This window comes from Grammomys surdaster, unplaced genomic scaffold (genome assembly GCF_004785775.1).
Source record: "Grammomys surdaster isolate TR1022 unplaced genomic scaffold, NIH_TR_1.0 201, whole genome shotgun sequence".
In the NCBI taxonomy this organism is placed as follows: domain Eukaryota; kingdom Metazoa; phylum Chordata; class Mammalia; order Rodentia; family Muridae; genus Grammomys; species Grammomys surdaster.
The window spans coordinates 7,530,588-7,554,687 of NW_021604646.1; the positions used below are offsets into that span (position 1 = coordinate 7,530,588).

The 24,100-nt window shown below is 46.2% G+C and overlaps 1 protein-coding gene across 2 annotated transcripts; it reads right to left on the reverse strand.

Moving 5' to 3' along the window:
- Positions 1-86: 86 nt before the first annotated feature.
- Positions 87-23,666, reverse strand: Ccdc113 (coiled-coil domain containing 113). 2 transcript variants are annotated; one of them, XM_028770469.1, is made up of 9 exons: positions 23,494-23,666; positions 20,961-21,087; positions 19,272-19,433; positions 16,480-16,635; positions 14,774-14,854; positions 11,657-11,812; positions 6,514-6,621; positions 1,620-1,775; positions 87-241 (listed from the first exon to the last, which is right to left on the reverse strand). In XM_028770469.1, exons 1-9 carry the CDS (start codon positions 23,592-23,594, stop codon positions 155-157), a joined length of 1,134 nt encoding a protein of 377 aa, XP_028626302.1. In that variant the 5' UTR covers positions 23,595-23,666; the 3' UTR covers positions 87-154. The 2 variants fall into 2 exon arrangements, with proteins under 2 accessions (XP_028626302.1, XP_028626303.1); XM_028770470.1 differs by lacking the exon at positions 19,272-19,433 and having other exon boundaries at positions 97-241; positions 23,494-23,605.
- Positions 23,667-24,100: the final 434 nt, after the last annotated feature.

The following is a 24,100-nucleotide window of genomic DNA, read 5'->3' on the forward strand; positions in this document are numbered from 1 at the left end:
GCAGGTGACCATCTAGATGTGCCCTGGTAGCTGGGGGGGAGGTGGCATGCTAGCTGGGCATAGGCAACAAGTGAGAGAACCCCATTAATGGAAAAAATAGAGAACTTTATTTAATGGGTCACTTCTTGGTTTACAAACTGCCGGCTGCTCTTAGCTATTTCCCGGGGGGCCGGATCATCTGCAGCTGCTCATCTGAAGTCTTCATTTTATTCCAGGCCTTTCGGTACCCTTTTAAGGACATCTACAAAACAAAAAAGGCGGAAAGGCGGAGAAGGGTTACTTGGGAAAGCTAGCATGTGCCTGAGCTGAAAGCCACCGCCATCTTTAAGCTGCTGGCTATGCAGGCGGCCCTGTTGGAGGCTGGGCTCTTGTGGTGCACCCCGCTGGTAGACATCACCTTAGGGCAATGGATACCCAAAGGATCTTTCTAGAGCTGAGATGTAGCTCAGTTGGTTGAGTGTGTGCCCAGCACTCTCAAAGCTCGGGGCCTGGCCCACAGCACCCTATCAACGTTGGAGTGGTGATTCATGTAGGAGGTGGGGAGACGGGGATCCGAAGGTCAGGGCTATCCTCAGCTACCTACTAAGCTGAATTACGCTGAAGGATCAACTGGGATGCGCGGGTCCCTGTCTCAGAAAAGGAAAAGCAAAGCAAAACAAGACAGCAACATCCAAAACGTCAAAGACTGTTTTAAAGAGTGTGTTTTTGTCCAGGGAAGTGAGACAGTGCATGCCCCATTGGGTTCTCTGCTCAGTTCCCAGGTATGATGTACCCCCAAGTTAGGTCTCTAATGTCTTCTCTGTCACCAAGCTACCATATGAGGAAAATGAAGTTAGGGTCAAGATGCCAGTTTCCCCAGCAGCTCAAGTGATTTTTAGGCTATACTAATGACACCCTAATGGGCAGGCCATATGGAGTCAAAGTGCATACTGCCCATCTAAAAGGCTGCATGCAGGCTTAGTTGTAAACAAGGGGCCTCCAGTAACAATGTAAATGCACGATGTTGGGTTCTAAGAACCATTAAAAACAACTTTTTTTTCCTTTTCTTCTCCCTCCCTCCCTCCTTCCCACCCTCAGCCCCCTTCTTTCTTTCTTGAGACTGGGTCCCACTGTATAGTCTTGAGCAGCCGAGAACTCTGTAAAGAGACAAGGCTGGCCTCAAACACAGATCTACCTGCCTCTGCCTCTCAGTGCTAGGGACTGAAGGTGTGACCCATTCCCCCCCTGCAGCTTCTCCTTTTCTTAAAAACTGTCTTCTCCATGGAAGATGCAGTACTTAATAAATCCCGTGATACGGAGGGATTTAGAAGACTCTAAAATTCATTATGGAGACAAGCAACTAAACACACTTGTGTCATAAGAGTCTCTTCCTGATCCTAAAGTACATCGGCCTTAATCATTAGAAGTGGAATAGAAAGTTAGAATGAAAATCCACTGTTCTTTTTGGCTGAGCAGCTGAAATTGCAGAGATTTCGCACGGATACAACATGACCAACATCCCTGTAAGTTCAAGCCTGACGATCAAGACTCTGAAGAAAAGTGTTGACGGCTTGAGATACTCGGTGATCCCATAACCAGGGCTAAGTCGGACTCATCCCACCTGGGGACAGCAGGCTCACCTCCGCGATCTCCACCTTCCGCTCCCACATCTTGATGGTCTTCTCCAGTTCCCCATTCAGAATCTTCTCCTTGACGTACATCATCACCTGTGGAGCCCGGAACTCAGCCAGCTGCTTCCGTAACTTATTGTTCAAGATATGGGCTTTGGCCCTGTCCTGTTGGGAAGCACCCATTAGCCCATAAGCACCCATTAGCCCATAAGCACCCATTAGCCCATAAGCACCCATTAGCCCATGAAATTCTGGGAGCTCCTACCCCATCCCCATGTCTCAGTACAGTTCCAAAATGAAAGGTGACAGCCGCAAAGGGTGGGGCCTTCTGAGGATTCTGGTTTTTTCTAGCAGATGGTGATGTTTTCGTCCGGCTCAGAAACCCGAGAGTGGCTAGGATCCTCGTCCCTTTCTTTTCCTTTCCTATTTCCTTTCTTTACTGTGCTTTCTCTTGTTTTGACTTCTCAGGCTGTTTTGTGTGTGAGATTGTACATTTATCTGTGCTTTGGCTCTATCATCTCGATTTACTTTCCTGTCTTCTTGTATTGTAAAATATATGTAACAAAATGTGCTATCTTAAGCATTTTTAAGCACATAGTTCAATGGCATTGAGTGCATATTGTAGGGAACCACTGGCAGATTTAAGCTATTAGAAGAATCCAGCTCTGAACTTGAAGATACATGGGTAGAGTTTATGCAGTATGAAGAGAGGTAGTGAAAACACAGAGAACTAGCCATTTCAGAGAGATGTAGGCAGCCTGAGTATGGTACATGTAGTGGTAGTAAAAGAAGGAGAAAAAAGAGGAGAAACAGAAAACCTACTCAAGGCTTCCATGAACAAGAACTTCCCAATTTTTGTTTTAAAAACATTAAGCTCAACACCCAGATAATTTAGACAAGCTCCAAAGAGGATAAATGCAAAGAAACCCAACCCAAATATACCACACTCATACCATTGAGTGATAAGGCAAAAGGAAGAGCTTGAGATGACAAGAAAAACAGGACAATCAGTCTTGTACACAAGCTTGGTGAGAGCAACAGCTGACTGCTCATCGGAAACAACAGAAGCCACAAGACAATGGGATCTAGCATATGCTAAAGGAGAAAGACTGTCAAGACACTGAGTGCTCTCTCTCTCTCTCCCCTGTGTGTGTGTGTGTGTGTGTGTGTGTGTGTGTGTGTGTGTGTGTTTGCATGGATGTGTCCACATAGTCATGCAGGCAGATTATGAAGGCAGAGATCAATATTGGATGTCTTCCTTGATTACTTCCCATCATACTTTTTGATGCAGGATCTGTCTATGAACCTGGAGCTTCACTGGTTTAGTTAGGTTGGCCAGCCCATGACCTCCAGGGATGATCTTGTTCCCCCCCACACACACACACACATCTCTGTCCCCACCATCACTGAGGTTACAGATGTCTGTGCCAGGCTATAAGGGTGCTAGTGATCCAAACGCAAGTCCTCGTATTTGCACAATAGGTAAAGCACTGGGTGCTTGTTTCTAATGCTATTGTCAATTAAAATGGATCAGGACTCCTTGAGAGAGTGCTGACCTTTTGATGGAATGAGGGATGAGCACACAGCATATTTAGTGCCAGGGAAGACCAAGAGAAGCCTAGAGCACCTCACAACACAGTGTGAAAGAAAAACATGAATTGAACTTCACCAACATTTTAAAGTCCTGAGATATGAACAATCCTATTAAGAAGATGAAAAATAGGGCTGGAGAGATAGCTCAGTGGTTAAGAGCACTGGCTGCTCTTCCAGAGGTCCTGAGTTCAATTCCCAGCAACCATGTGGTGGCTCACAATCATCTGTAATGGGATCTGATCTGTTTCTGGTGTGTCTGAAGACAATGACAGTGTACTCATATAAATAAAACAAATAAATCTTTTTTTAAAAAAAAAGATGAAAGAAGGCTAGAGAGATATCTCAGTGGTCAAGAGCAACAGCTTAGCTGTTCTTCCACAGGACCTGGGTTCAATTCCTAGCACCTACATGGTGGTTCACAAACATTTGTACATCCAATTCCAGGGGACCTCGTTCCCTCTTCTGGTTTCTTTGGGCACCAGACAGGCACATGATGCATAGACATGTGTGCAGGCAAAACACTCATGCACATAAAATAAAAAGAAAATGAAAAAACACTACAGAATAAGTAAAACTAATATACATAATAAGAGACTAAATCCAGGATATGCAAAGAATTCATACAACTCAATTTTAAAAGAAAACTCAAAACAAAAAAAGAGGCAGAGGACATGACTGCATGTTTCTCTTAAACGACAGACAAGCAGCGCAGGCAGAAAAAGGTGCGCTGTGTCATTAACCATCAGGGAATGCCAAATAAAAACCACAAGACACACAACTTCACACCGACCCAGATGGCCATTAAAATAGTGATGTGTTTTTAAGAGTCAGTAAGATGGCTCAGTGGTCCAAAGGGTTTTCCATGCAACTCTGACAACCCAAGTTGGATCCTGGGAACCCGCTTAGGAAACGCAGATGAAAAGTACAGAAGATACATGCTGGTGGAGTGCTCATCCGCAGAAGAAGCGTCTATGTCACCTCCGCTCCCAAGGCTTGGGGACCATCATGCAGGAGGTGGGCAGAAAGATCGTAAGAGCCCGAGGCTATGAAACCCAGGCAAAACAATGAGTGCAGGGCTTGCTAGGGCTTCCGAGTTCATGAACTCACAGGGCCTATGGTTGCCGGCACATGACCTACAGAAAATCAGGCCAGTCATTACTCTAGTCTGGCGGCAGGGGCTCGTGAGTCTCCCAACTGTAACTGAGGAGCTGTTGATAGCTGATGGCTTCTGGGGTGGTGAGAAATGGGGTAGGTCTGGCTCCTGTTAGGGTCACCATACTCCAGTGGATGGCCCCACACCTGAGAGTATACCAGCCAGCACAAATTGGACTCAGCGATATTAAAAACAGAGAAAGTTTTTTGGAGGTGGGGAGTGGGCAGCAGATGTAAAAGGAGTTAGGAGGAGTATGAGATTCCCAAAGAATTAATAAAATATTTTCAAGCGGGGCTAGAAAGATGGTTCAGTGGTCAATAGAGCAAGCTGCTCTTGCAGGGGACTAGATATGAATCCCAGCACCCACACTAGTTGGCACACAACTGTCTGTTATGGAGTTATACAGCTCATAACTCCAGGGGCATCCAGTGTTATGTCTGAGTTATGACTTCCTGAGGCACGTGCATGCATACACACACACACACACACACACACACACACAGAGAGAGAGAGAGAGAGAGAGAGAGAGAGATTAAAAAACTGAGATAAAAGATTTAAAATAATACACAGAAATTGCAGCCTCACATATTACTGATGTGTAGCCACACCTCAAAGACAGTTTGTCAGTTCTCCAGATGTTCCACATAGAATTGCCACGTGTAACTCACGATGCTACTTTATGTACATACGCAAGAGGAAAGGAAGGACGTTAAACAAAAACTGCTAAAAAAAAAAAAAAAAAAAAGAATGTTCGTACCAGCACTAATAATAGCTAGAAATAGTCCTACCTCAATTATTTGGGAACTAGCTGGGTTAAGAGGAAACTGCAACACTCATATAAAACGCCATTAACACTCTCTGCTTCCAATTTTTGGATCGCTATGCAAGCTCTTAGCAGTTCCTGCCACTGTGCCTTTGCTCCATCGTCAGGGACTCCGACTCTCTGAAACTGTAACCCTCAAACCAAATGATTCGTTTTTATAAGTTTCTTTGGTCGTGGTGTTTTATTACAGAAATAGAAAGGTACCTAAGAGTCTAGGCTAAGTATAAGATTTTATAACATGTAAAAAGCCCTGGGTTCAATCCCCAGCATTGAAGAAAACGAAGCTAACAAGAAAACTAAAAGGTACGAAATAACAAAAGCCAGGACTTCAAGAAGTGAATTTTAAGTTTTAATGATGATCTAATGCAAGGGCAAGTACAAGGCTTTGCCGCCTGTCACTCTGTCCTAAGGCTGGGCTTTCTGTGGGAGTTGCTTCTCCATCAAGCACATGAGGTGGATAAACACCTCAATCTGATGTAATCCTGAGGTGTTGTGGTCCCTGTGAGGAGGTTTGGGCCACACATACTCCTGGAATCCACTCAAAACCACGACACTAATAACTGTACTCGTGACTTAGAAGTGGACAAAGCAGTGTTATAGGTGGACTTGTCCAGTCACCAGCACAGCTGTGAAAACAGTCCTATCCTGCTGACTGTCTTCTGCCCAGGAGGCCAGTGGACTTTCTCCTCTACCCTCCCCGAAGGATCCTCTTTGCGTAACATCCTAGTGCTCTGCAGTCACAGATACTCGGCTGCATGTGCTCAGGGCATGCAAAGTTGATGCCCTCTTCCGGCTCCGCCCACTCTTCCACACTCTGATTGCTGTTGGCCTTGGAGTGAGCTTTGGCTGGCCAGAGGTCACAGTCCTTCAATCTCTGCTACAGTCTACTCACGCTGAGCATCCAAAGGACAGTTATGCTTCACATAGCACCCTCCCCCTCCCTCCACCCGTCTCTCTCTCCACCCTCTCATCTCTCCCCTTTATGTAAAACATATGTGCATTTTGTCTCACATGAGTTACATGAACATATACCTCTTAGTATTTTTAAAAGGTTATACACACAGACCTTCAGAACTCTGGACGTTCCACTCTGGCATTTCCGGTGGACTCTGTTTTCTTTGTGAGCAACCTCTAGAACACAACCCAGCAGCAAATGTAGTACCACTGCGATGTAAATCTAGCGTCTGCTTTTGTGTGTCAAAGCTATTTTGATTTTTGTGGGCTGGGTTCTTTCTCTAGATTAATTACTGAGGATCTGGAGTCTTGGTGGACAATGACCCTTGCGGACAGAAAAAGGAGGCACACATCAGAAATGGCACACTGTGTCCCCTTACCTCCTCTGCTTGTATGGTTTCTTTTTCAATTTTCCCAAGTAGCTCGTTTCTCAGCAAGATCTCCTTGTCCAGATTGATGTAGACCTCCATTGCCCGATGAAGCTTGTTCTGAAACACACCGGCATGGCACCTGCTAGGGAGGAGCTTTCAGAACAGTGGGGAGGAGAGACAGGAGCAAAAGCAAGGCCATCCATTCCCACAGATTCATTCATACCAGCTCAGGACTGCCAACGGTATCGGGAACCGGCTGGAGGGAAGGAGAGGATCCTTGGGATCTTGGCCTATGCTGGAGATGCAGAGTGGTCCAGCAACAGGACTCAAATCTTGTCCCACTGCTTTTTAAGAAAAATGCTTAGGTAGCCTAACTTCTCTTACACTGGTATGTTCACCTTGCTAAGTTGTGAGGAGACATCCTGGTAGAGAACAGAACATTGTGCCTGGCAGGCACCGGTCCCTCAGCAGTTGTGATGACTGCCTCAGGAAGGTGCAGAGAGAGAGAGAGGTGGGAGAGCCCCCCACAGGAGAAGGATCCGACCCCTCTTCCCACTTAAAAGTAAGGGAGACTAGATTTGAACGAATGTGAGTGTGATTCCTCAGCCTCTGAGCTCCACTACACATCTCAGCCTAAAGGAGTTGGGCTTGCTGGTGTCAGAGAACCCTGCAGGAGCTGCCTCGTGGGTGCCCACTATATTCTTTGCCCTTCAGTGTCCCCAGGCCCCTGTTGCCTAGATTGTCCTCCTCTGGAACCGTCTCCCTGGCACCTCTCCTGCATGGAAGTCTCCAGAAATGCTACAATGTACTCTGCCTGGCTGAGGACTGGACACACACACACACACACACACACACACACACACACACACAGGGGAGCTGGTTAATGAAACATTCTAAGCCTTGCCTCCAGGAAGCTTACTCACAGCTAATGCCAAGGGAAGTGGGGAGGCAGAACAGCACAGTGAGAAGAATGGGCACACAGTACACGGAAGCTGGTGTGTGCCGGGGTGGAGTGTCCTGCAACAGGACAGGGGACAGAGAATTCAAACATAAAACCACACTTCACTCTGTAAAGGAAGAGAGGGCAAGGAAAGTCGGGAGATGGGAGAAGAGGGTCCCGAAGGAACTGGAAGAGGAGCTCACAAAGCACAATGGAAGAAGGGTGCAGGGGCATTGCCCCAGAAGCTCAAAACTTAGATAATGCAGAGGAGCCTGACTGGAGCCATTTGCCTGGGGTCCTTAGGCTTGCAGGAACCTTTCAGATCTGGTCCTTTCAGGCCTCCTCGTTTGCAATTCCTCTAGGCTCCGCCCAACAGTTACCTAGCAACAGCTTGTGTCTCTGCCAGCCAGGTTCGAGCTAGGAGCCAATCTTATAAGAAGACCGCTCTTCCTTCCTTCCTTCCTTCCTTCCTTCCTTCCTTCCTTCCTTCCTTCCTTCCTTCCTTCCCTCCCTCCCTCCCTCCCTCCCTCCCTCCCTCCTTCCTTCCTTCCTTCCTTCCTTCCTTCCTTCTCGACCTCCTGCCCTTCCTCTCTCCCTCGCCGCACCCTCTTTCTCCTTCTATTCTCTCCCTCTCTCTTCCCACCTGTCCCCGGCCGGCCTCTTCCTCTCTTTCTCTCTTCCTCTCTCTGTCCTTCTCTGCCCACCCACCCCCCTTTCTCTGCTTCTACCCCTTCCCCCAAATGAACTCCCTTTTTCACTAGGCCTGTCTTAGGGCTGATTCTTCAGGGGGACACCTTGGCAGGGCACACCAAGGTACTCCCTCCTGCCGGATTGTACCGCGTTTGTGTAAAACACTACACTCTCTTCTTTAAGCCTCATTTCCTATTTCCTGCTCTGTATAAGGACAAGAAACCAGACAAAGAGGGTCAGCGTGGGGTGTAGGGGTGAGGGCAGTGTTTTGGCGGGGCTGACTATTCAGGTAGGGGGGAAGAAAAGCTGGGGAAGACATTTGTCCAGTTTTGAGAGGCAGAGCAGAATGGACTGTGCTCTGTTGGGCCAAGAGATGCAAAGACACGAAAGGTTAGCCCCTTGAGGTCACTACAGGAAAGACCCGGCTCTCCAGTGTAACAAAAGCACCTCAGATCCTGTGCTTAAAGCGATGGCCACTCTTTGTCTCCGTTTACCCAGGGCAAAAGTCTGGACACAATGCAGCTGGATCCTCTACCCATGAGAGCACCAGCCTGAAATCTAGGAACTGGCCAGGAGCAGGGCTTATGTCTGGGTCTTGAGGGCCTCTCTTAAGCACAACGGTTGTTGGCAGAACATGTATTCTTGAAGTCATAGCACTGAAGGGTTTCTTCCTGACTGCCAGCAGTTCCACTCCTAGAGGTCACCTAAGATCTCTTCCCTGTAGCCTCCTCTATCTTTAAAGCAGTGATGGAGGACTTCTGGCCCCCAAATTTCACTTAAACTTCATATCTATGACTTGGTTTTGCAATAAATAAATAAATCTGTTGATGGCCACGTGGGATGAATCAGGCCTTCTGGACACCTCCTTATCTTAAGGTCAACTTTGCCACATAGTTGCATCACAAAAATGACCCCCTATCCAGAGCCATCACATTCCCCGTCAGGATTTATTACACAGGGTGTGCACCTGTGAGCGGGACTGGGAACCTTTTAGAATGCTATCCTCCTGGGACACCAGGTCACTTAAGGCATACAAGGGTGATTTGTGGTGGCTGTAATTACACGCTTATCCTCTCTGGACTTGCCAGGCAGGCCTCGGGGCATGCTGTCAGAGGAAAATACACAGAATCATTCACACTCAGGCTCACCTAGGAGAGTCACAGAAGAAAGGAGAGTGTGTCTGCCTGCCTGGTCTCCCTGTATGGTCTGAGCTCTGCCCCGAGCATTTGGCCCTGTGCCTGGCTTGCATGGGCACTGGATTTTTCCAATAGATGGGAGTTAACCTGCATGTTTTCAACAAGGTCTCTTACTTGGGTACTGGATATGTGTGCTGCCAAATGGCTCCTCCTTTCTCCTTCCCATGATCACCAAATACACAAACCAGACTGCTGGTGGTTAGCAGCTATTTGCCGAGCACCGGCTCTGCGCAGGCCCTGTTTTCTATTGCTGGGCACACTGTGCAGAGCACACGAAACTCTGTCCACGAGTGAGACGTGGCCCTTGCCTCTGGCAGCTGAAGTTCCTCTACCAGACGAAGTACCGCCACTCCCGGTAATACCGGAGCAACCACCCAATCCTAGGTGAAGTCGGGCTTCCCAAGTCACTCCTGTTCTGCCTCTGTTCCTCTCACAGGAGCTGACCACTGGGATGTGAGAGAAGCCAACAGGAAGAAGCAAGACAGCCCTTCCCTCAGTTCATTACTCAGGCCCACCCTCAGATTCCTACGGAGCATCTTCTTCAGCTCCATCTTTGTTCACCTTCACGGGAAGTACGCTCTCGGGCAGCATTCTGACTGGCCAACTGTGCTGCTGCCCACTTTTCTCCCGCAGTCTACACTGTGACTTTATGCAACCTAGCAGCTTCCCCATGGAAACCATAGCTCTCCACTGCCCAAATTCCACAAGTCCAGGCAGCCCTGGAGCTGCTGGACTGTCTCCATGGGATAAGGTCAAGGCCCAGTGAGAGCTAGCCAAGTCCTACCCAGCTCTCCGGAGACCTGAAAGTCACCGGGACAGGTCTCACTTTGAAGCAACTTGTTCAGATGGGATAAGTGAAATATGACTGATCTGCTCAGTAGCTCTCCATGCTGCACAGGACAAAGGAAGGTCAACTGATTTGCATACAGGGCAGGCAGTCCCCGCTGCCTCTAATTTATGACTGGACAAAAATCTCAGCAATTTTGCTTTAGGTTGTTTTTTTGGTTTTTTTGTTGTTTGTTTCTTATTGGTAAAGAAAAGTGTTGAGCAAGCGTAATTCTTGTCACACAGCATCAGAGTCAAAGTCACTTTGTTCATCACGATTCTGTGGGACAGACGAAGGCTACGTGAAAGCTACCCAAGCGTTGTCACCTAGGCATGAGGTCAAGAGCCAGCAAACTCACTCTGGAGAACCAGATAGTAAGCTTTCAGCTTTGTAGGACCAGAGGCAACATTTTACACGTTACGCGGGGACGGTGGGGGGGGGGCTCAGTTTCTACAAGTGTTTTACTGATGAAAGTAAGAACATTATAACCGGGTGTAATACTTTTGAACAGAGCTGGTGAGGTGGCTCAGTAGGTAGACCTGTCTGCCGCCATGCCTGACAGTCTGGGTTTAACCCCTACAGCCCATATGGTAGAAGAGAGTTGACTCTTAAGCTGTACTCTGATATCTACATGTATGCCATGGCATGCTCGCCCACAAGCACACATATGCATACTAAAAATAATAGGATATGGTATTACATATATTATCTATATAGATATATAAATAATAAGACGATATTTATCTGTCACATCGTGTGTGTGTGTGTGTATGTGTGTGTGTGTGTGTATGTGTGTGTGTGTGTGTGTGTGTGTATGAATGGACTTTGTGGAAGGCAGGTAGGTTTTTCTGTGTTGGTTTGACAGAGTTCTCCATTGTTCAGTTAGACACGTGTGCTCCATTCTTAGTTCGCAGGCTGGTGGGGTGTGACAAGCTCACTCATCTTGCTGGCCACTGTGGTACTTCATCACTCACAGGGTGACCAGATGGCTTGGTCTGCTGAGGACAGGCCCTATTCATGTCCATAGTCCCTGCTTAATTATTAATAGCGCCTCTTTTCTCTCCCCAAAGCCTTGCACTTGGATGATAAATAATTCAGCAGTGTTCTGATTTATAGCTGAGACTGTTTTCCTTTGCAGGGTTTTAAGTGAAGTGCTGAATACATTCCTCAATTAAATGAGGCCCTAATGTGGTTCACTTTCAAACACTGTGCATAAAAATCACCCAGGGAATTCAAAACAAGCCAGATCTGTGTCCCTCTCCCACTAAGTCAGGGTGGGAATACAGCACAGACATGTGTGTTCAAAAGGGGAAAGCTTCCAGGTGTGCCTCATGTCCCATTAGGTTTGTGAAGACATTCTGGGGGTTTTAGGAGAGGGTGGGGGAGACAGCAGGAGACACCTACAGGCTGGGTAAACTCGTGTTCACAGGGTCCTTCCTGAGGTGGGGCAGGTGGCTGCAGGAAGCCTGGCAGGGTGTCTGGCCCAGGGGCGGAGCTTACTTTGTAACTGTTGAGAACCTGCAGGGTATTCCCAGAGGCCAGCTTCAGCTGGATCAGTTCTTGATTCCTTGCTTCAATCGTCTCCAAAAACTGAGCGTTCTCGATTTTCAGCTGCTGAAAGTCAACATCGTGCAGGGCCTCGCCCACCTCCTCCTTCTGTGGTTCAGAAAGAAGAACAGAGGCAAGGTCAGGGGAGACGGTAAACTTAAGCTCCCTCTTGCAATCTGGCGAAATAGCTGAGATCTGACACCATTCTGTGAAGCTGTCCTGGGCACCGGCATGGCGCATGTCTGTGTGCACTAGGGCTGGGTATTCAGTTAACACAATGCCTCTGGGTCTCAAGAAACACATCCAAGGCATCACAGAAGAGCCAAAGACAGCGATTCAACAGTACAGTGCAAAAGAGATAAAACAAGATCACACAGAAGCTCAAGAGCCAGGCCGAGGGAGAACGCCCACAGGGGAAGCGGTTCTTCAACAAAGCTATAGAGGCAGTCTAAAAACAGGCCATTGGAAGGTGATTTTTAATCTGGGTTTGGTGGAATAACCCTGTAATCCCAGCTCTTGGAAGGTTGAGGCAGGGGGACTTTGGGATTGAAACCAGAGTGGGCTATGTGGCAAGACTTTGCCTCAAAAGCAAACAAATAAATTCAACTTTAAACCTGGAAACCCACAAAGGACTGCCCGTAATTGCCCCTTCTTCGAATCTACATTTTTGTAGGTTTGTTAGTAAAAGGGGTCCCTCTCTAAACTGTGCTGCTTCCTGTCCAGGCTCATGGCTTCTTGTTTGTGGGTGCAGGAGCCAGCTTTGGGGCTGCAGTCACTCCTATCTCTACAAGTTTACTGAGACGCATAAAGCCCTGGGGTTGCTGCTTCCTCCAATTGCTACAATCTCCTTAAACCCAGATTGCATTCACCCAGCAACACTACGTCGTCTGTTTTCTGCGACCAGGGTAACCCTGGCCTCTACTGAGCCTCTGACAGCATAGTTCTAGGCCCTCATATCTCTGTTACCTTTATACGGAGTTGAGCCTACCTACCCTCTTCTCAGGATACTACACCCCATTAGCCTGTAGTCTTAGGGATAGGGCTCACATCCCTGTCATCTCTGAGCAGCAATGGCATAGATGTTAAAAGACATCCACATAGTCCTCACTTCAAGCCCCTTGTCACGATGCCTGAGCCTTCATGAAACCCTGGAGACCAGGAGCTCACCCCTGGACAGCATTTCTTTTCTAGAGCCCCCCCTTCAAGTCCCTCCTCCTTTCCACAGTAGCCCTAAGCACGAATAGTCATTCAGTCTCCTCTTGCCCTCACCACACTGTCTGCTACTTTCAAGTGTGGAGTTCACATTGGTGGGGCCGCCTGGGGAAGGGCAGAGCAGAGCCAGTCCCTCCTTGGTCTGAATTGTGTTTCTAGGACAGCCCGGACTCCCGCAGAACTGACTGTTATAGACTCTTCCTCTAAGCCTGTGCCTGTGCAGGTATTTTGGGAGTCTTGAATTTCTCCTTAGGGCTGCTCCGGCTTGTCCAGGTCATTTTGGATCTAGAGGTAACCAAGCAATAGTTGCCTGGCATGAACGTTGTCCTTCTCAGTCCCATGGGTTCATAGCTACCTCTGATGCACATGTCATCAGTCCCCACATTGATATAGTGATAAAAAAAACTTTGGGCAAGAAAGTGACAGACATTAGACCATATTTCAGAATCCCTGGGCCACATCAATCCTCTTGCCTTTAATTGGGAGTCCTTGAAGTCAGTTGTTGAAACACTTACCACCACACACTTTAGTGATGCCACCCGGCCACATCCCTCAAAAAGCCACACGTGTGTCATAAGAATCTCAAATTCAAGCCAATTGTGTTTACAGAAAGTCTCAAATTTGCCTGCCCAGAAGCCATGTTGGTTTCTTCTGGTCGCTACAACAAACTGCTATAAACCCAGTGCCTTAACCGCCTAGAGGTGGATTACTTTCCCAGTGTGGAGGCTGAAGGTCTGATGGGTTTGACTCCAAAGTCATAATGTTACCAGTACTCTATCCCTCTGGAGGCTTTAGGAAGAACATGGCCTTGTTCTTGCCAGCTTCTGGAAACTGCCTGTATTCCTTGGCTTGTGGGCCCTTCCTATATCACAGTTATCATCACTTTGACCCCTGCTTATTAGATTTCCTCTCACCCCTTTCCCTTTCTCTCATAAAGAGAGAAGTGATGGTGGGTACAGCTGAGTAATCCAACATCATCTCCTGTGTGGGTTAGCTTTAATTGTCCACTTGGTACAACCCTAGGATCACCTAGGAAGAGTGTCTCAACAAGGGTTTGTCTACATTGGTCTGGCCTGTGGGGAAGTCTTAATTAGACTAATTGATGTGGGAAGACCCAGCCCACTATGGGTAGCATCATCCCCTAGGCAAGGGGTCCTGAACTGTATTAAGAGTGCAGAAATGTGGATGTGATGTGACCAGCTGCTTGAAGTCTCTGCCACCTTGAATCCCTCATGATGTTGGACCATAACCTGGAACTGTGAGCTGAAAATATACCCCAGGTTGCTTTTCCTCAAGGTATGTCATGACAGCAGAAATCAAAGTAGAACATTTCCCCATCTCGAGACCCATAAATTAGTAACTGCTAAGTTCTTCTACCGTGTTCAAAGATTCCAGTGTCTAGGACAGGAATAATTGTCAGGAGTAGGTGGGAAGATGGGGAGGGATATTACTGAGTGTGGTGGTTTGAACAGAAACAGTCTTCATAGACTTATGTGTTTGAATTCTTGGCCCATAGAAACTAGCACTAAGAAGGCATGGCCTTGTTGGAGAAAGTGTGTCACTGTGGAGGCAGGCTTTGAGGTTTCAGATTGCTCAAGCCACATCCAATGGGACAGTCTCCTTCTGCCTTCAGGTCTAGAAGTAGAACTCTCAGCTCCTTCTCCAGTACCATGTCTGCCTGCACCCTGCCATGCTTCCCTCTGTGACAATAATGGACTAAATTTCTGAAACTGTAAGCCAACCTTAAATGCCTTCTTTTATAAGAGTTGCTGTGGTCATGGAGTCTCTTCACAGCAATAAAACCCTGACTAAGACACTTAGGTTACCTTTTTAAAAAGAAAGAAAAGAACCACATACCTGCCTCAATTGTAAAAGCATCTTTTTCCTTTGAACTTTGAGAGAAACATTTTTCAAACACAATTTATCCTTCATACTATCCTAAGGAAAAAATACACACACATTTTAATCAATTACTTGTCTATTCCCCTGTTGCTCGAATAGTACATCTGAAACTACAAACCAGAACTGGATCAGTGACATTCAGTCATTTCTTTCCAGCCATCTTAATTCTGCCCCAACTGGTATTGGGATGGCATTTCACTGGAAGCCAAGGCGCAGAGGAAACTGGGTGGGCTCTGTGCCAGGGCTACAGCGCTTCTGCTCTTGGCATTGGGTGTGGTGCTACTGCAGGTCCCTTTACTGACAATACAGTCTTGGGATTCTTAGGCCTTTTGATTGAATGGTAAGATGGCTACACATGTTTTATCATTCATAGTGTGTCATGATTAATAACCCTGTTCAACAGGTCAGCATGCTAACATGCGACAAAATCTCTACAACTGAAAGCATGTTCTCACTCAATTCCCCTTCTTTTTTCATGCCAGTCTGGGTCCATGAAGGAAGGAGATGAAAAGAGAGTGGCCTTTACAGGCTGTACAGTAACCGGACTAGTTCCCCAAAGAGACACACAGATCTTCTTGTTTCAAGATAACAAAACAAGAAGAAACCAATCTGGTGCTACTAATAATCATCCTGCCTGGTTTCTCGGGTTTGTTTTGGTTTGTTTGCTTGTTTGTTTGTTTTCCTTTTTGTTTTTACTTTAATAACATGCATTTAAAACACACCTTTTGGGGGTTGGAGAGATGGCCCAGCACTTAAAAAGAACTGGTTGCTTCTCTAGAGGACCTGGGGTTGATTCCCAACACCCATATGGAATCTTTCAACCATTCATAAGTCCAGTTTCAGGAGATCTGGCATTCTCTTTTTGCCTACACAAGCACCACGTATGTTTATGCATGGTGTATAAACATGTACATAGGCAAACCCCAAAACAAACAGGAACAACAACAAAAAGCCATACATATAAACTTTCTAAAAAAAGTTTAAACGCACATTTGGAGATTAAAAAATACTTTACATATGTGGGAAGTATGATGGTGGAGTGTCGGAGAAAATGCAGGCATGGCCTGGCAGCCGGTGTATTTGGCACACTGCTTCTAAATAAGAAGCATGGCACACTATGCCTCAGAAGCCAGAACACTGAATTCTGAAGTTGCTGAAGTAGTCTGTAGCTGGCCTGTGGACAAGTCTGCACTCTCCAAGCCTCCTTCAATGTGCTTCTTCTGCATAGAGATCCTGGTGGTATGAGTGAGGTATCCAATCCAAGGTAATATGCTAACCAATCACAGTAAACAGGCATCCACTACGTAAGTGCAATAAAGCAGAGGTTGTTCCCTGAAAGCGTCTCCAGAATGATTATCTCTGGGCCCTTTACTGAGCCACAGGCATTGCTGTCTTGTTGGGAGACACCCCGTAACAGCAGCAGCAGAGCAACAGGAGGGAAGCTGAGGCACATGGGTTGTTTCTGCATCATTGTCTTAAGAATTCATTCATTTCCCCCCCCCCTCCTTTGAGACAAGGTCTCTTTACATAGCCTTGGCCTGTAAATAAGTATCAATAAATTATCAATAAGTAGATCAGGCTGTCCTGGAACTCACAGCGATCCACCTGCCTCTGACCGTCTCCTGAGTGCTTAATTGATCGTTTAAGTGCCAGCAACTCACCCTGCGACGGTTCATATCCTCGATGTACTTCATCACTTTCTGAGTGGCCAGAATGCTCCCTTTCTTCTTGGATATGGTTTTCAGGATGTCTTTTTCAAATTCATGCACCGCTCTCTGAACTTCATTCCACCGAATGTCAGCTTCCTCGATGATAGCCTGGGTCAGCACAAGAGAGACTTTCCAGAATGCCGCAACGGCACATCCTCTAAGGATACCTATGTCCCACTGGCTTCTGCCTCAAGGTAGATGCTTCTTCTTAGGCTTAGAAAGATATCTCTAGGTACAAACTTGATTAAAGACAACTAGTATTTTAAAAAACAAAAACATGCACACTGGGCACAGGCCTTTAATCCCAGAATTCTGGAGACAGACAGACCTCTGAGTTTGAAGCCAGCCTGATCTACAGAGTGAGTTCCAGGACAGATGGGGTTACACAGAGAAACCCTGTCTCAAAACAAACAAACAAACAAACAAACAAACAAACAAAAGAAACATGCCTTGGAAGTTAGAAGCTGACAACCAACGAAAAGAAGATGTTGTATCTGTCACTATTTCCGTGTTGGGAGTATACTTTATCCATTAAAGGTCAAGCCATATAAAATACAGGGAAAATCTGGGTGTGGTTGTGTATGCCTGTAATCCAAGCACCTGGGAGTTCGGGTTGAGGCAGGTGGACTGCTGTGAGTTTAAGGCTAGCCTGGGCTACAAATACAAAATGAGATCTGTTTCAAAATAACACAATACCACCAAAACCCCAACGAATACAACACAAAGCAGGAGTCCCACTTAAATCTAGAGAGATGATAAATTAGTGTGTGTGTGTGTGTGTGTGTGTGTGGGTGATCAAGCACTCTTATATGCTGTATAGCTCAGAGAACAGATACTGCAAATCAACCTATACGCACAGAAGTCCTTCTTTATGTGCGCTTTCAGTGTCTGTAGAGCAGCCATAGTAAGTAAGTAAGCAGAAAATGTAAGAAACCACTAATTCAGGTTTTAATTTGCACGTCATTCTAAACATCACGGTAAGATTTCCATTCCGTCCCACCACTGGGGACACACGTCATCTTTTATCCAATGTATCCTGTTATATATGCTTCCCTCCCATTAGTGAATTAGCAGTCACTTGGGTTATCCATTGACTGTGGGGAGGGGGCAGATGTCAGTGTGGGAGTTCAAGCAACCCTTATTTTATTTGATGAAGTCCCCCAAATGCAAAAGAAATGCTGACATTTAATTAATGTTCATTGTTAAAACTGTTCTATTCTATATTGGTTATTTTTAAATCATGTGCTATGCCCAGTGTATAAGTTAAACTTTATCACATGTATGTAGAGGAAAATATAGATTAGGATTTGTCGCTATCCAAGGTTTTGGGACTCCACAGGATAACTTGGAGCGATATAAGAGAGAGCCGTATATTGACACAGACGTTAAGCAACAGGTGTACATCATGAGAGAAAAGGCTTCTATGTAGAGAGAGCTATCTGAACTCTAGAGGGAGACAGATCCAAGCGTGAATAGTAATGACTTCTGCTAAGATGGCAGCCCTGTTGTTTTCAAATGCTCCTTTAGCTTATCCATATTTTAAAAATGTTCTGTAATGGGGCTGGAGAGCTGGCATGGTACCCAAGAGCACTGGCAGCTCCTGCAGGGAAACCCCTTACGTTCCCAGCATCCACGCGTCGTCTCACAACTCTCTGTAACTCTAGTCCTAGAGATCCTGACGTCTGGCCTCCATGGGCACCAGGCGTGCATACGATACACAGACATACATGCAGGCAGACACATTGATGCTTATAAAATAAGAATAAATAAATCTTAGCCCAGCAGTGGTGGCACACGCCTTTAATCCCAGCACTTGGGAGGCAGAGGCAGGTGGCCTCTGAATTCGAGGCCAGCCTGGTCTACAGAGTGAGTTCCAGGACAGCCAGGGCTACACAGAGAAACCCTGTCTCAAAAAAACCAATAAATAAATAAATAAATAAATAAATAAATCTTTTAAAAAATAAAATATTCTATGACAAATATGGATTGCATAGAAGATTGAAGCACACACACACACACACACACACACACACAAACTCCTTTACAGAATAAAGTTAGAAGGTATCTGGATCACACAGTAAATCTGTTTTGGCCAGTCTTTCCTCATTTATCAACAAGAAATACCATCTTCACTGGATCTCCTTAGACTCTAGTCTTCCCACGTGGGAGCACCAGGCCCCTTACACGCTGCTTTTAACTCATTGTTTTTCTGCTAAATTATCCTCAGTAGGATCCAGCTTTCTAAGACATGAATGGTTTACAAAACCCTCTGCCTAGTTCTCAGGTCCCATTACTCTACTTGACCTGATTTCCAAACCAGACTTCTCAATATAAGAGTTTGTCAAGCTTGTTCCTATGTCCTTCTGTGACTTCCACCTCACCTGTTGGGTATCGTATCTTATCACATCATATCTTAGAAACAGAGGATAAAATACTTAAAGTAGACAATATGCCTCGACTCCACTTCCTAACATCCCAGTGAGGACAGGAGAACCAGAGTGGTCTTATGGCAATGAGGTCATACCTGGGTGTTGAGCACATAGGGGTTGGTGATGATATGTCAAACATTTTTGATATTTTATATCAAACAAATTTAAAGACTGTTATATACACACATAGCTATTGGTAAGTTCTGTAAAGGTAAGTCCTTCATTTGCCTTATCTTCCTTGGGTTTCTTCCCAAGGACAGGCAGTGAGGTAGACACCCACAGGCGGAGTGACAGGACCCAGAGGGAAGAAGATACCTCATGATGCTGCAGGTCCCGTTCTGCATTAGCCCTCATGTGCCGGATTTCATCTCTTGTGTCTTCCAGCTCCTTCTGTACAAGATCGAGCTTTTGCTCTACAGTGAGGCCTGCCGTACGATCCAGACCTCCACGGGTCTTGGATTTACGCCTAGATCGTAGCTGTAACCCAAGCAAAAGCAAGTCAGGGTAAAGGGGGATTTGGTGATAAAGCAACCTTGGGTAGTCGTCAAAATGAGCTCTTAGACCTACAAGAAGTTGCCTTGGGCCGAGCCTGGGAGAGGAAAGGATGTTGGACATTAGGCCAGAATTGACATTTCCCAAGTCATCCCAAGGCCCTGCACCTAATACCACAAGGCTTATGTTTGGCAGTGAGTTCAAATATATCTGATGCATTGAGGGTAGAAATCTTGTGGGGCAGAGTTGTAAGGCACTATCTTCTAGCCCAAACCATTGCCATCAAGAGAACAGCTCTATCTACCTTTGAGAGTCCAGCACAATCAGACCTGTGAACTCTTGGCATCCCCTCATCAGGAGCAGGGAGGGTCTTGGCCACGCCTCCCAGGCACCTGTAGGCAATTGTGCTCTAATTGTATGAAGTCTCCAGAAGGGGCAATAAACTGGGGAGAGCTGGGCAAGGGTACTTTGGTTCGTGTTGGGACCTTAAAAGGACAGGATAGTTATGATTTACATCTCCCCTGGGAAGGAATTTTAGAAATACCCCAGCTATAGGCCATGGAAAGCCCAGAGTTCAGTGCTTTCAGATGAACACAGAAGAGCAATGTGTCCCAGCCACCGAGTTTAGCAAAACAGGCAAAACCCATGAATGTTCTAAGCACTTAATGGCAGTGATCATAGAAGGTGTTCTGAGACAGGGTCTGTCTCTCTGTGTATATCCCTGGCTGGCCTGGAACTCACTATGTAGGCCAGGCTGGCTACATAAAACTCACAGCGCTTTTCTTGCCTCTACTCCCTGAGTTCTGGGATTAAAGGCATGTGCATCCATGTCTGGTTTCGACAGACCTTGTAAACTGATTCCCCAGTTGAGGGAATTTCAGGGAATTTCTTTTTTCAGTGAAAGGGTTTGAACCCAGAGCCCAGTGTCTAACAAGTAAAGATTTTTTTTAAAGATTTATTTATTTATTTTATGTGAGTACACTATAGCTATCTTCAGACACACCAGAAGAGGGTGTCAGACCACATTGCAGATGGTTGTGAGCCTCCATGTGTTTGCTGGAAATTGAACTCAGGACCTTTGGAAGAGCAGTCAGTGCTCTTAGCCACTGAGCCATCTCTCCAGCCCACAAGTAAAGATTCTACTCCTGAGCTTATACTTCTGGTACTTGGGTTTTTGTTTGAGACAGTCTTATTATGTAGCCCAGGCTAACCTCAAACCCTGTGGCCTTCCTTCCTTGGCCTCCCAAGTGCTGGGATTACAGGTTTGGGCCACCATACTAGCCTTCAAGGAATTCATTTGGATAAATTAAGGTATTCTGAAAGAGTCAGCAACTAACTTTATAGGATTCTCCACTTGAAAAAAACTAGAAGGGAAGAAATAATCAGAAAACAGAAGAGAGGAAGTCTCATGGCCATTTGATCCAAGAAGACGTGCCAAAGGCAGATACACAAACATTATTTGCATTTATGAAAGCAAACAGGATGAAGTCCTGTTCACCTTTCATTGTATACCTGTGAAAATTCTGCTGCTGATATTTTAATATCTGATAACCGTGGCATTCGGTGGTCCCTGGGTTCCAGTCGAGAGTAATATTTCTCGAACATCTCTGTTTCTGTTTTGAGAGCAGAGTTTCCATAGCTGCAAGATACAGGGCACATAAGTGAATTCTGTGAATAGCACACCCAAACAATCAGTATTTAGTACATCATTGGCTACTCATGGCCTTCTGTAAGACATGCAACTTCCTGGTGCCTTCCTTTCTTCACCTATACAACAGGTAGGATGACATCACTTTTCTTTAAGGGTAGTGGTGAGGGGTTCTGTGGCCTGAGGTCAGCTTTGGGCCACATAGTTTTGCTAGAGTATCTTAGATCTCTAGGCTATTGAGTCTAAGAAGCCACAAGATTCAGAGTGCTGGTGTCCTATTGATGACAGTTGCTGCTGTCATCTTCAGATGTCCTCTAACTCATTTGTAAAAGTTCTTCTGAATGGCCACACTCTTGAAGCTATATCTATACCCACTGATCATCTCTAGATACTCCCTTTGGCTTGTGTGTCACTATTCTTTTACCACTAGCCTCTAAATTAGAAATTCCATTGGACATTTATCATAGACAGAGGAAGTATTTGAACAGTGGTTTTTAAACAACCAGAGATAACATATCTAGCTTGTCTTGTGTATGCCAAGGTTATGACCTTCATAACTACTTCTCATACATAAAACTTGCCTTTCATTGTTTTGTTTTTTTTTTTTTGTTTAGAGACAGGGCATGGTGGTTTGAATGAGATGACACACACACACCCTTAGGGTTACATATTTGAATGATTAGTCTCCAGCTAGTGGAACTGTTTGGGAAGGATTGGGAGGTGTGACACTGTTTGGGAAGGATTGGGAGGTGTGACACTGTTTGGGAAGGATTGGGAGGTGTGACACTGTTTGGGAAAGATTGGGAGGTGTGACACTGTTTGGGAAGGATTGGGAGGTGTGACACTGTTTGGGAAGGATTGGGAGGTGTGAAGCTGTTGGAAGAGAAGTATCACTGGGAGTGGGCTTTGAGGTTTCGGAGGCCTAGGCCATTCAGTCACTTGCTGTCTGCCTTGTGCTTGTGTATCAGGTGAATGCTCTCAGCTACTGCTCCAGCGCCATGTCTGCCTGTCTGCTGCCGTGTTCCCCACCATGATCATCATGAATTCTAACTCTCTGGAGCAGTAAGCCCCTACATTAAATGCGTTCTTCCTTAAGTTGCTTTGATCATAGTATTTTGTCACAGCAATAGAAAAGTAACTAAGATACAGGGTATCACTGCATAGCCCCGGCTAGCCTAGAGCTTGTGCTATGTATATCGAGGCTGACCTTGAATTCACAGAACTCCACCTACCTCACTGGTGCTGGAACTAAAGGTGTGAGCCAACATGCCCAACTTTAATGTGTGTGTCGGGGGGGCGTGGAGTGCTTGGATTGAACCCATAACCCTATGACTATTAGACAGGGGCTAAAGCTACATCTCCAGACGCAAAACTTTCCCACTGTATCTGCATACACATACTCACATAGATATGCAGAAAAGAGGGTGACATGGAGGCCTACACGCACTGTTAAACTAATTCCTAAATTTTGAGATTAGTATGGAAGACAAATGGAAAACAGGAAAGTCATGATGTCTTTTCAACACATATTGTATTCTCAGTGGAGCCTTCCACGGGCCCGAGTCTGAATCTCTACTGCAAGACCTTAAGGAAAAAAACTTCAGACGGTGTTTATCTCCTAAGGTGGCTGTCTGATATACAAGACTGGCAGTTATAGACACTCACAAGGAAACTTCAGAAAGCGTGTACCTCTTAGGATGGCTGTTTCACATATAAAGCTGTGGCATATGACAGACACTCAAAATGGTAATTAGTAATAATCCCTCCATTCTGATATAAACTATTTACAGATATATGGAACCAACACCTCTTCCGGTCACTGGAAACACGATACTGTGTAATATCAATACATTGTACACTGAACCTCAACTATAGTACAGAATCTTCATATCCAGATAACTTGCTGTGGAAGATGGAAAACAGACTGTGGAGAATACAAAGCACTGGGCCAATCATTCATCTCAGTCCATCTCCACGCTTAAATCCTTTCTCAGCCCACAAAGCCGCAATCAGATCATTTCAATAGCTTAGTTTTCACTCAGCCGCCATATTAATGTTTATCTTAGTACTAACTTTGGAAAAGGGCTTAGGAAGTCACCTGATGCAGACCGGGAAGCCGGCTTGCCAGCACCAGGACGACACCAAGCTGAAGAAAGGTCTAGCGTCACTAAATCCTGTCTGATCTTTGCAAGGCCACCGGCCCCCTTGCCCCTCCACCCTGCCCAGGCTCCATCAATGGCTTGTCAGTTCAGGAGCAAGCAAGCACCAAGGCTAACCAGACAAACACAAATTCTTTCTCCATTATAATGCGATGTGTCCCTGCGGGGCTCCGCATAGACGTTGAGTGGTCTGTAAGCTACAACCGAAACCGCAGAGGTCCATGGTGGCGGGCGGTACCTGAGCTCCTCTACCAGCCCGCACAGTTGGATGACTGGCAGCTCGCCTTCCTCCTCCCCCTGGGAGTCAGTGAACGTGCCGTCCGACTCTTCCTCAGACATCTTTCAGCCTGTGGTGCTTCAAGAGCCTTCAGTAAGACATCCGGCTTCACTTCGGCCGCGACCCTGCAGCGCGTTGCCTAGACAACTGAACGCCGATTATAGGGGCGGGGCTTCGGGTAGTCCTGCCCCTCCCTTGCGCCTCTCGGTGGAGACTGAGCAAAGGTGCCTGCCTGCTCAGATACCTAAACACAATCCGTCTCACTGCTCTTCAGTTGGTAGTCACAACACCAGCTCCGGGTTGCCCAGTGCCTTCACTGTCTTTGGCACCATGTGAAGCCTATTTCATGCAAATCTTTGCATGGACCCTGTAATAGTACTATTCATCCTTCCAGTCAGAAACCGCAGGTCCAGAAAGCTAGAAGGGACTCGCAGAAGTCTCTGCCCAGTGGTGTAGTGAGGATTCTTGTCTGTGGTCACTGCCTGCAGTCACACACATGCTAGCTGCAGTTTTTCTATCATTGCAACGTCTCGCGTTGCTCGAAAAGAAAGAGAAACTGGTTCGTTTT

Coding starts and splice junctions, on each gene's coding strand:
- Ccdc113 (XM_028770469.1), bottom strand. CDS start 23,594: ATGTCTGAGGAAGAGTCGGACGGCACGTTCACTGACTCCCAGGGGGAG. Junction 21,088..23,493: donor GGGCTGGTAGAGGAGCTCAG/GTACCGCCCGCC, acceptor TGTATCTTGCAG/CTATGGAAACTCTGCTCTCA. Junction 6,622..11,656: donor AGGTTCTCAACAGTTACAAA/GTAAGCTCCGCC, acceptor GGTGTGTTTCAG/AACAAGCTTCATCGGGCAAT.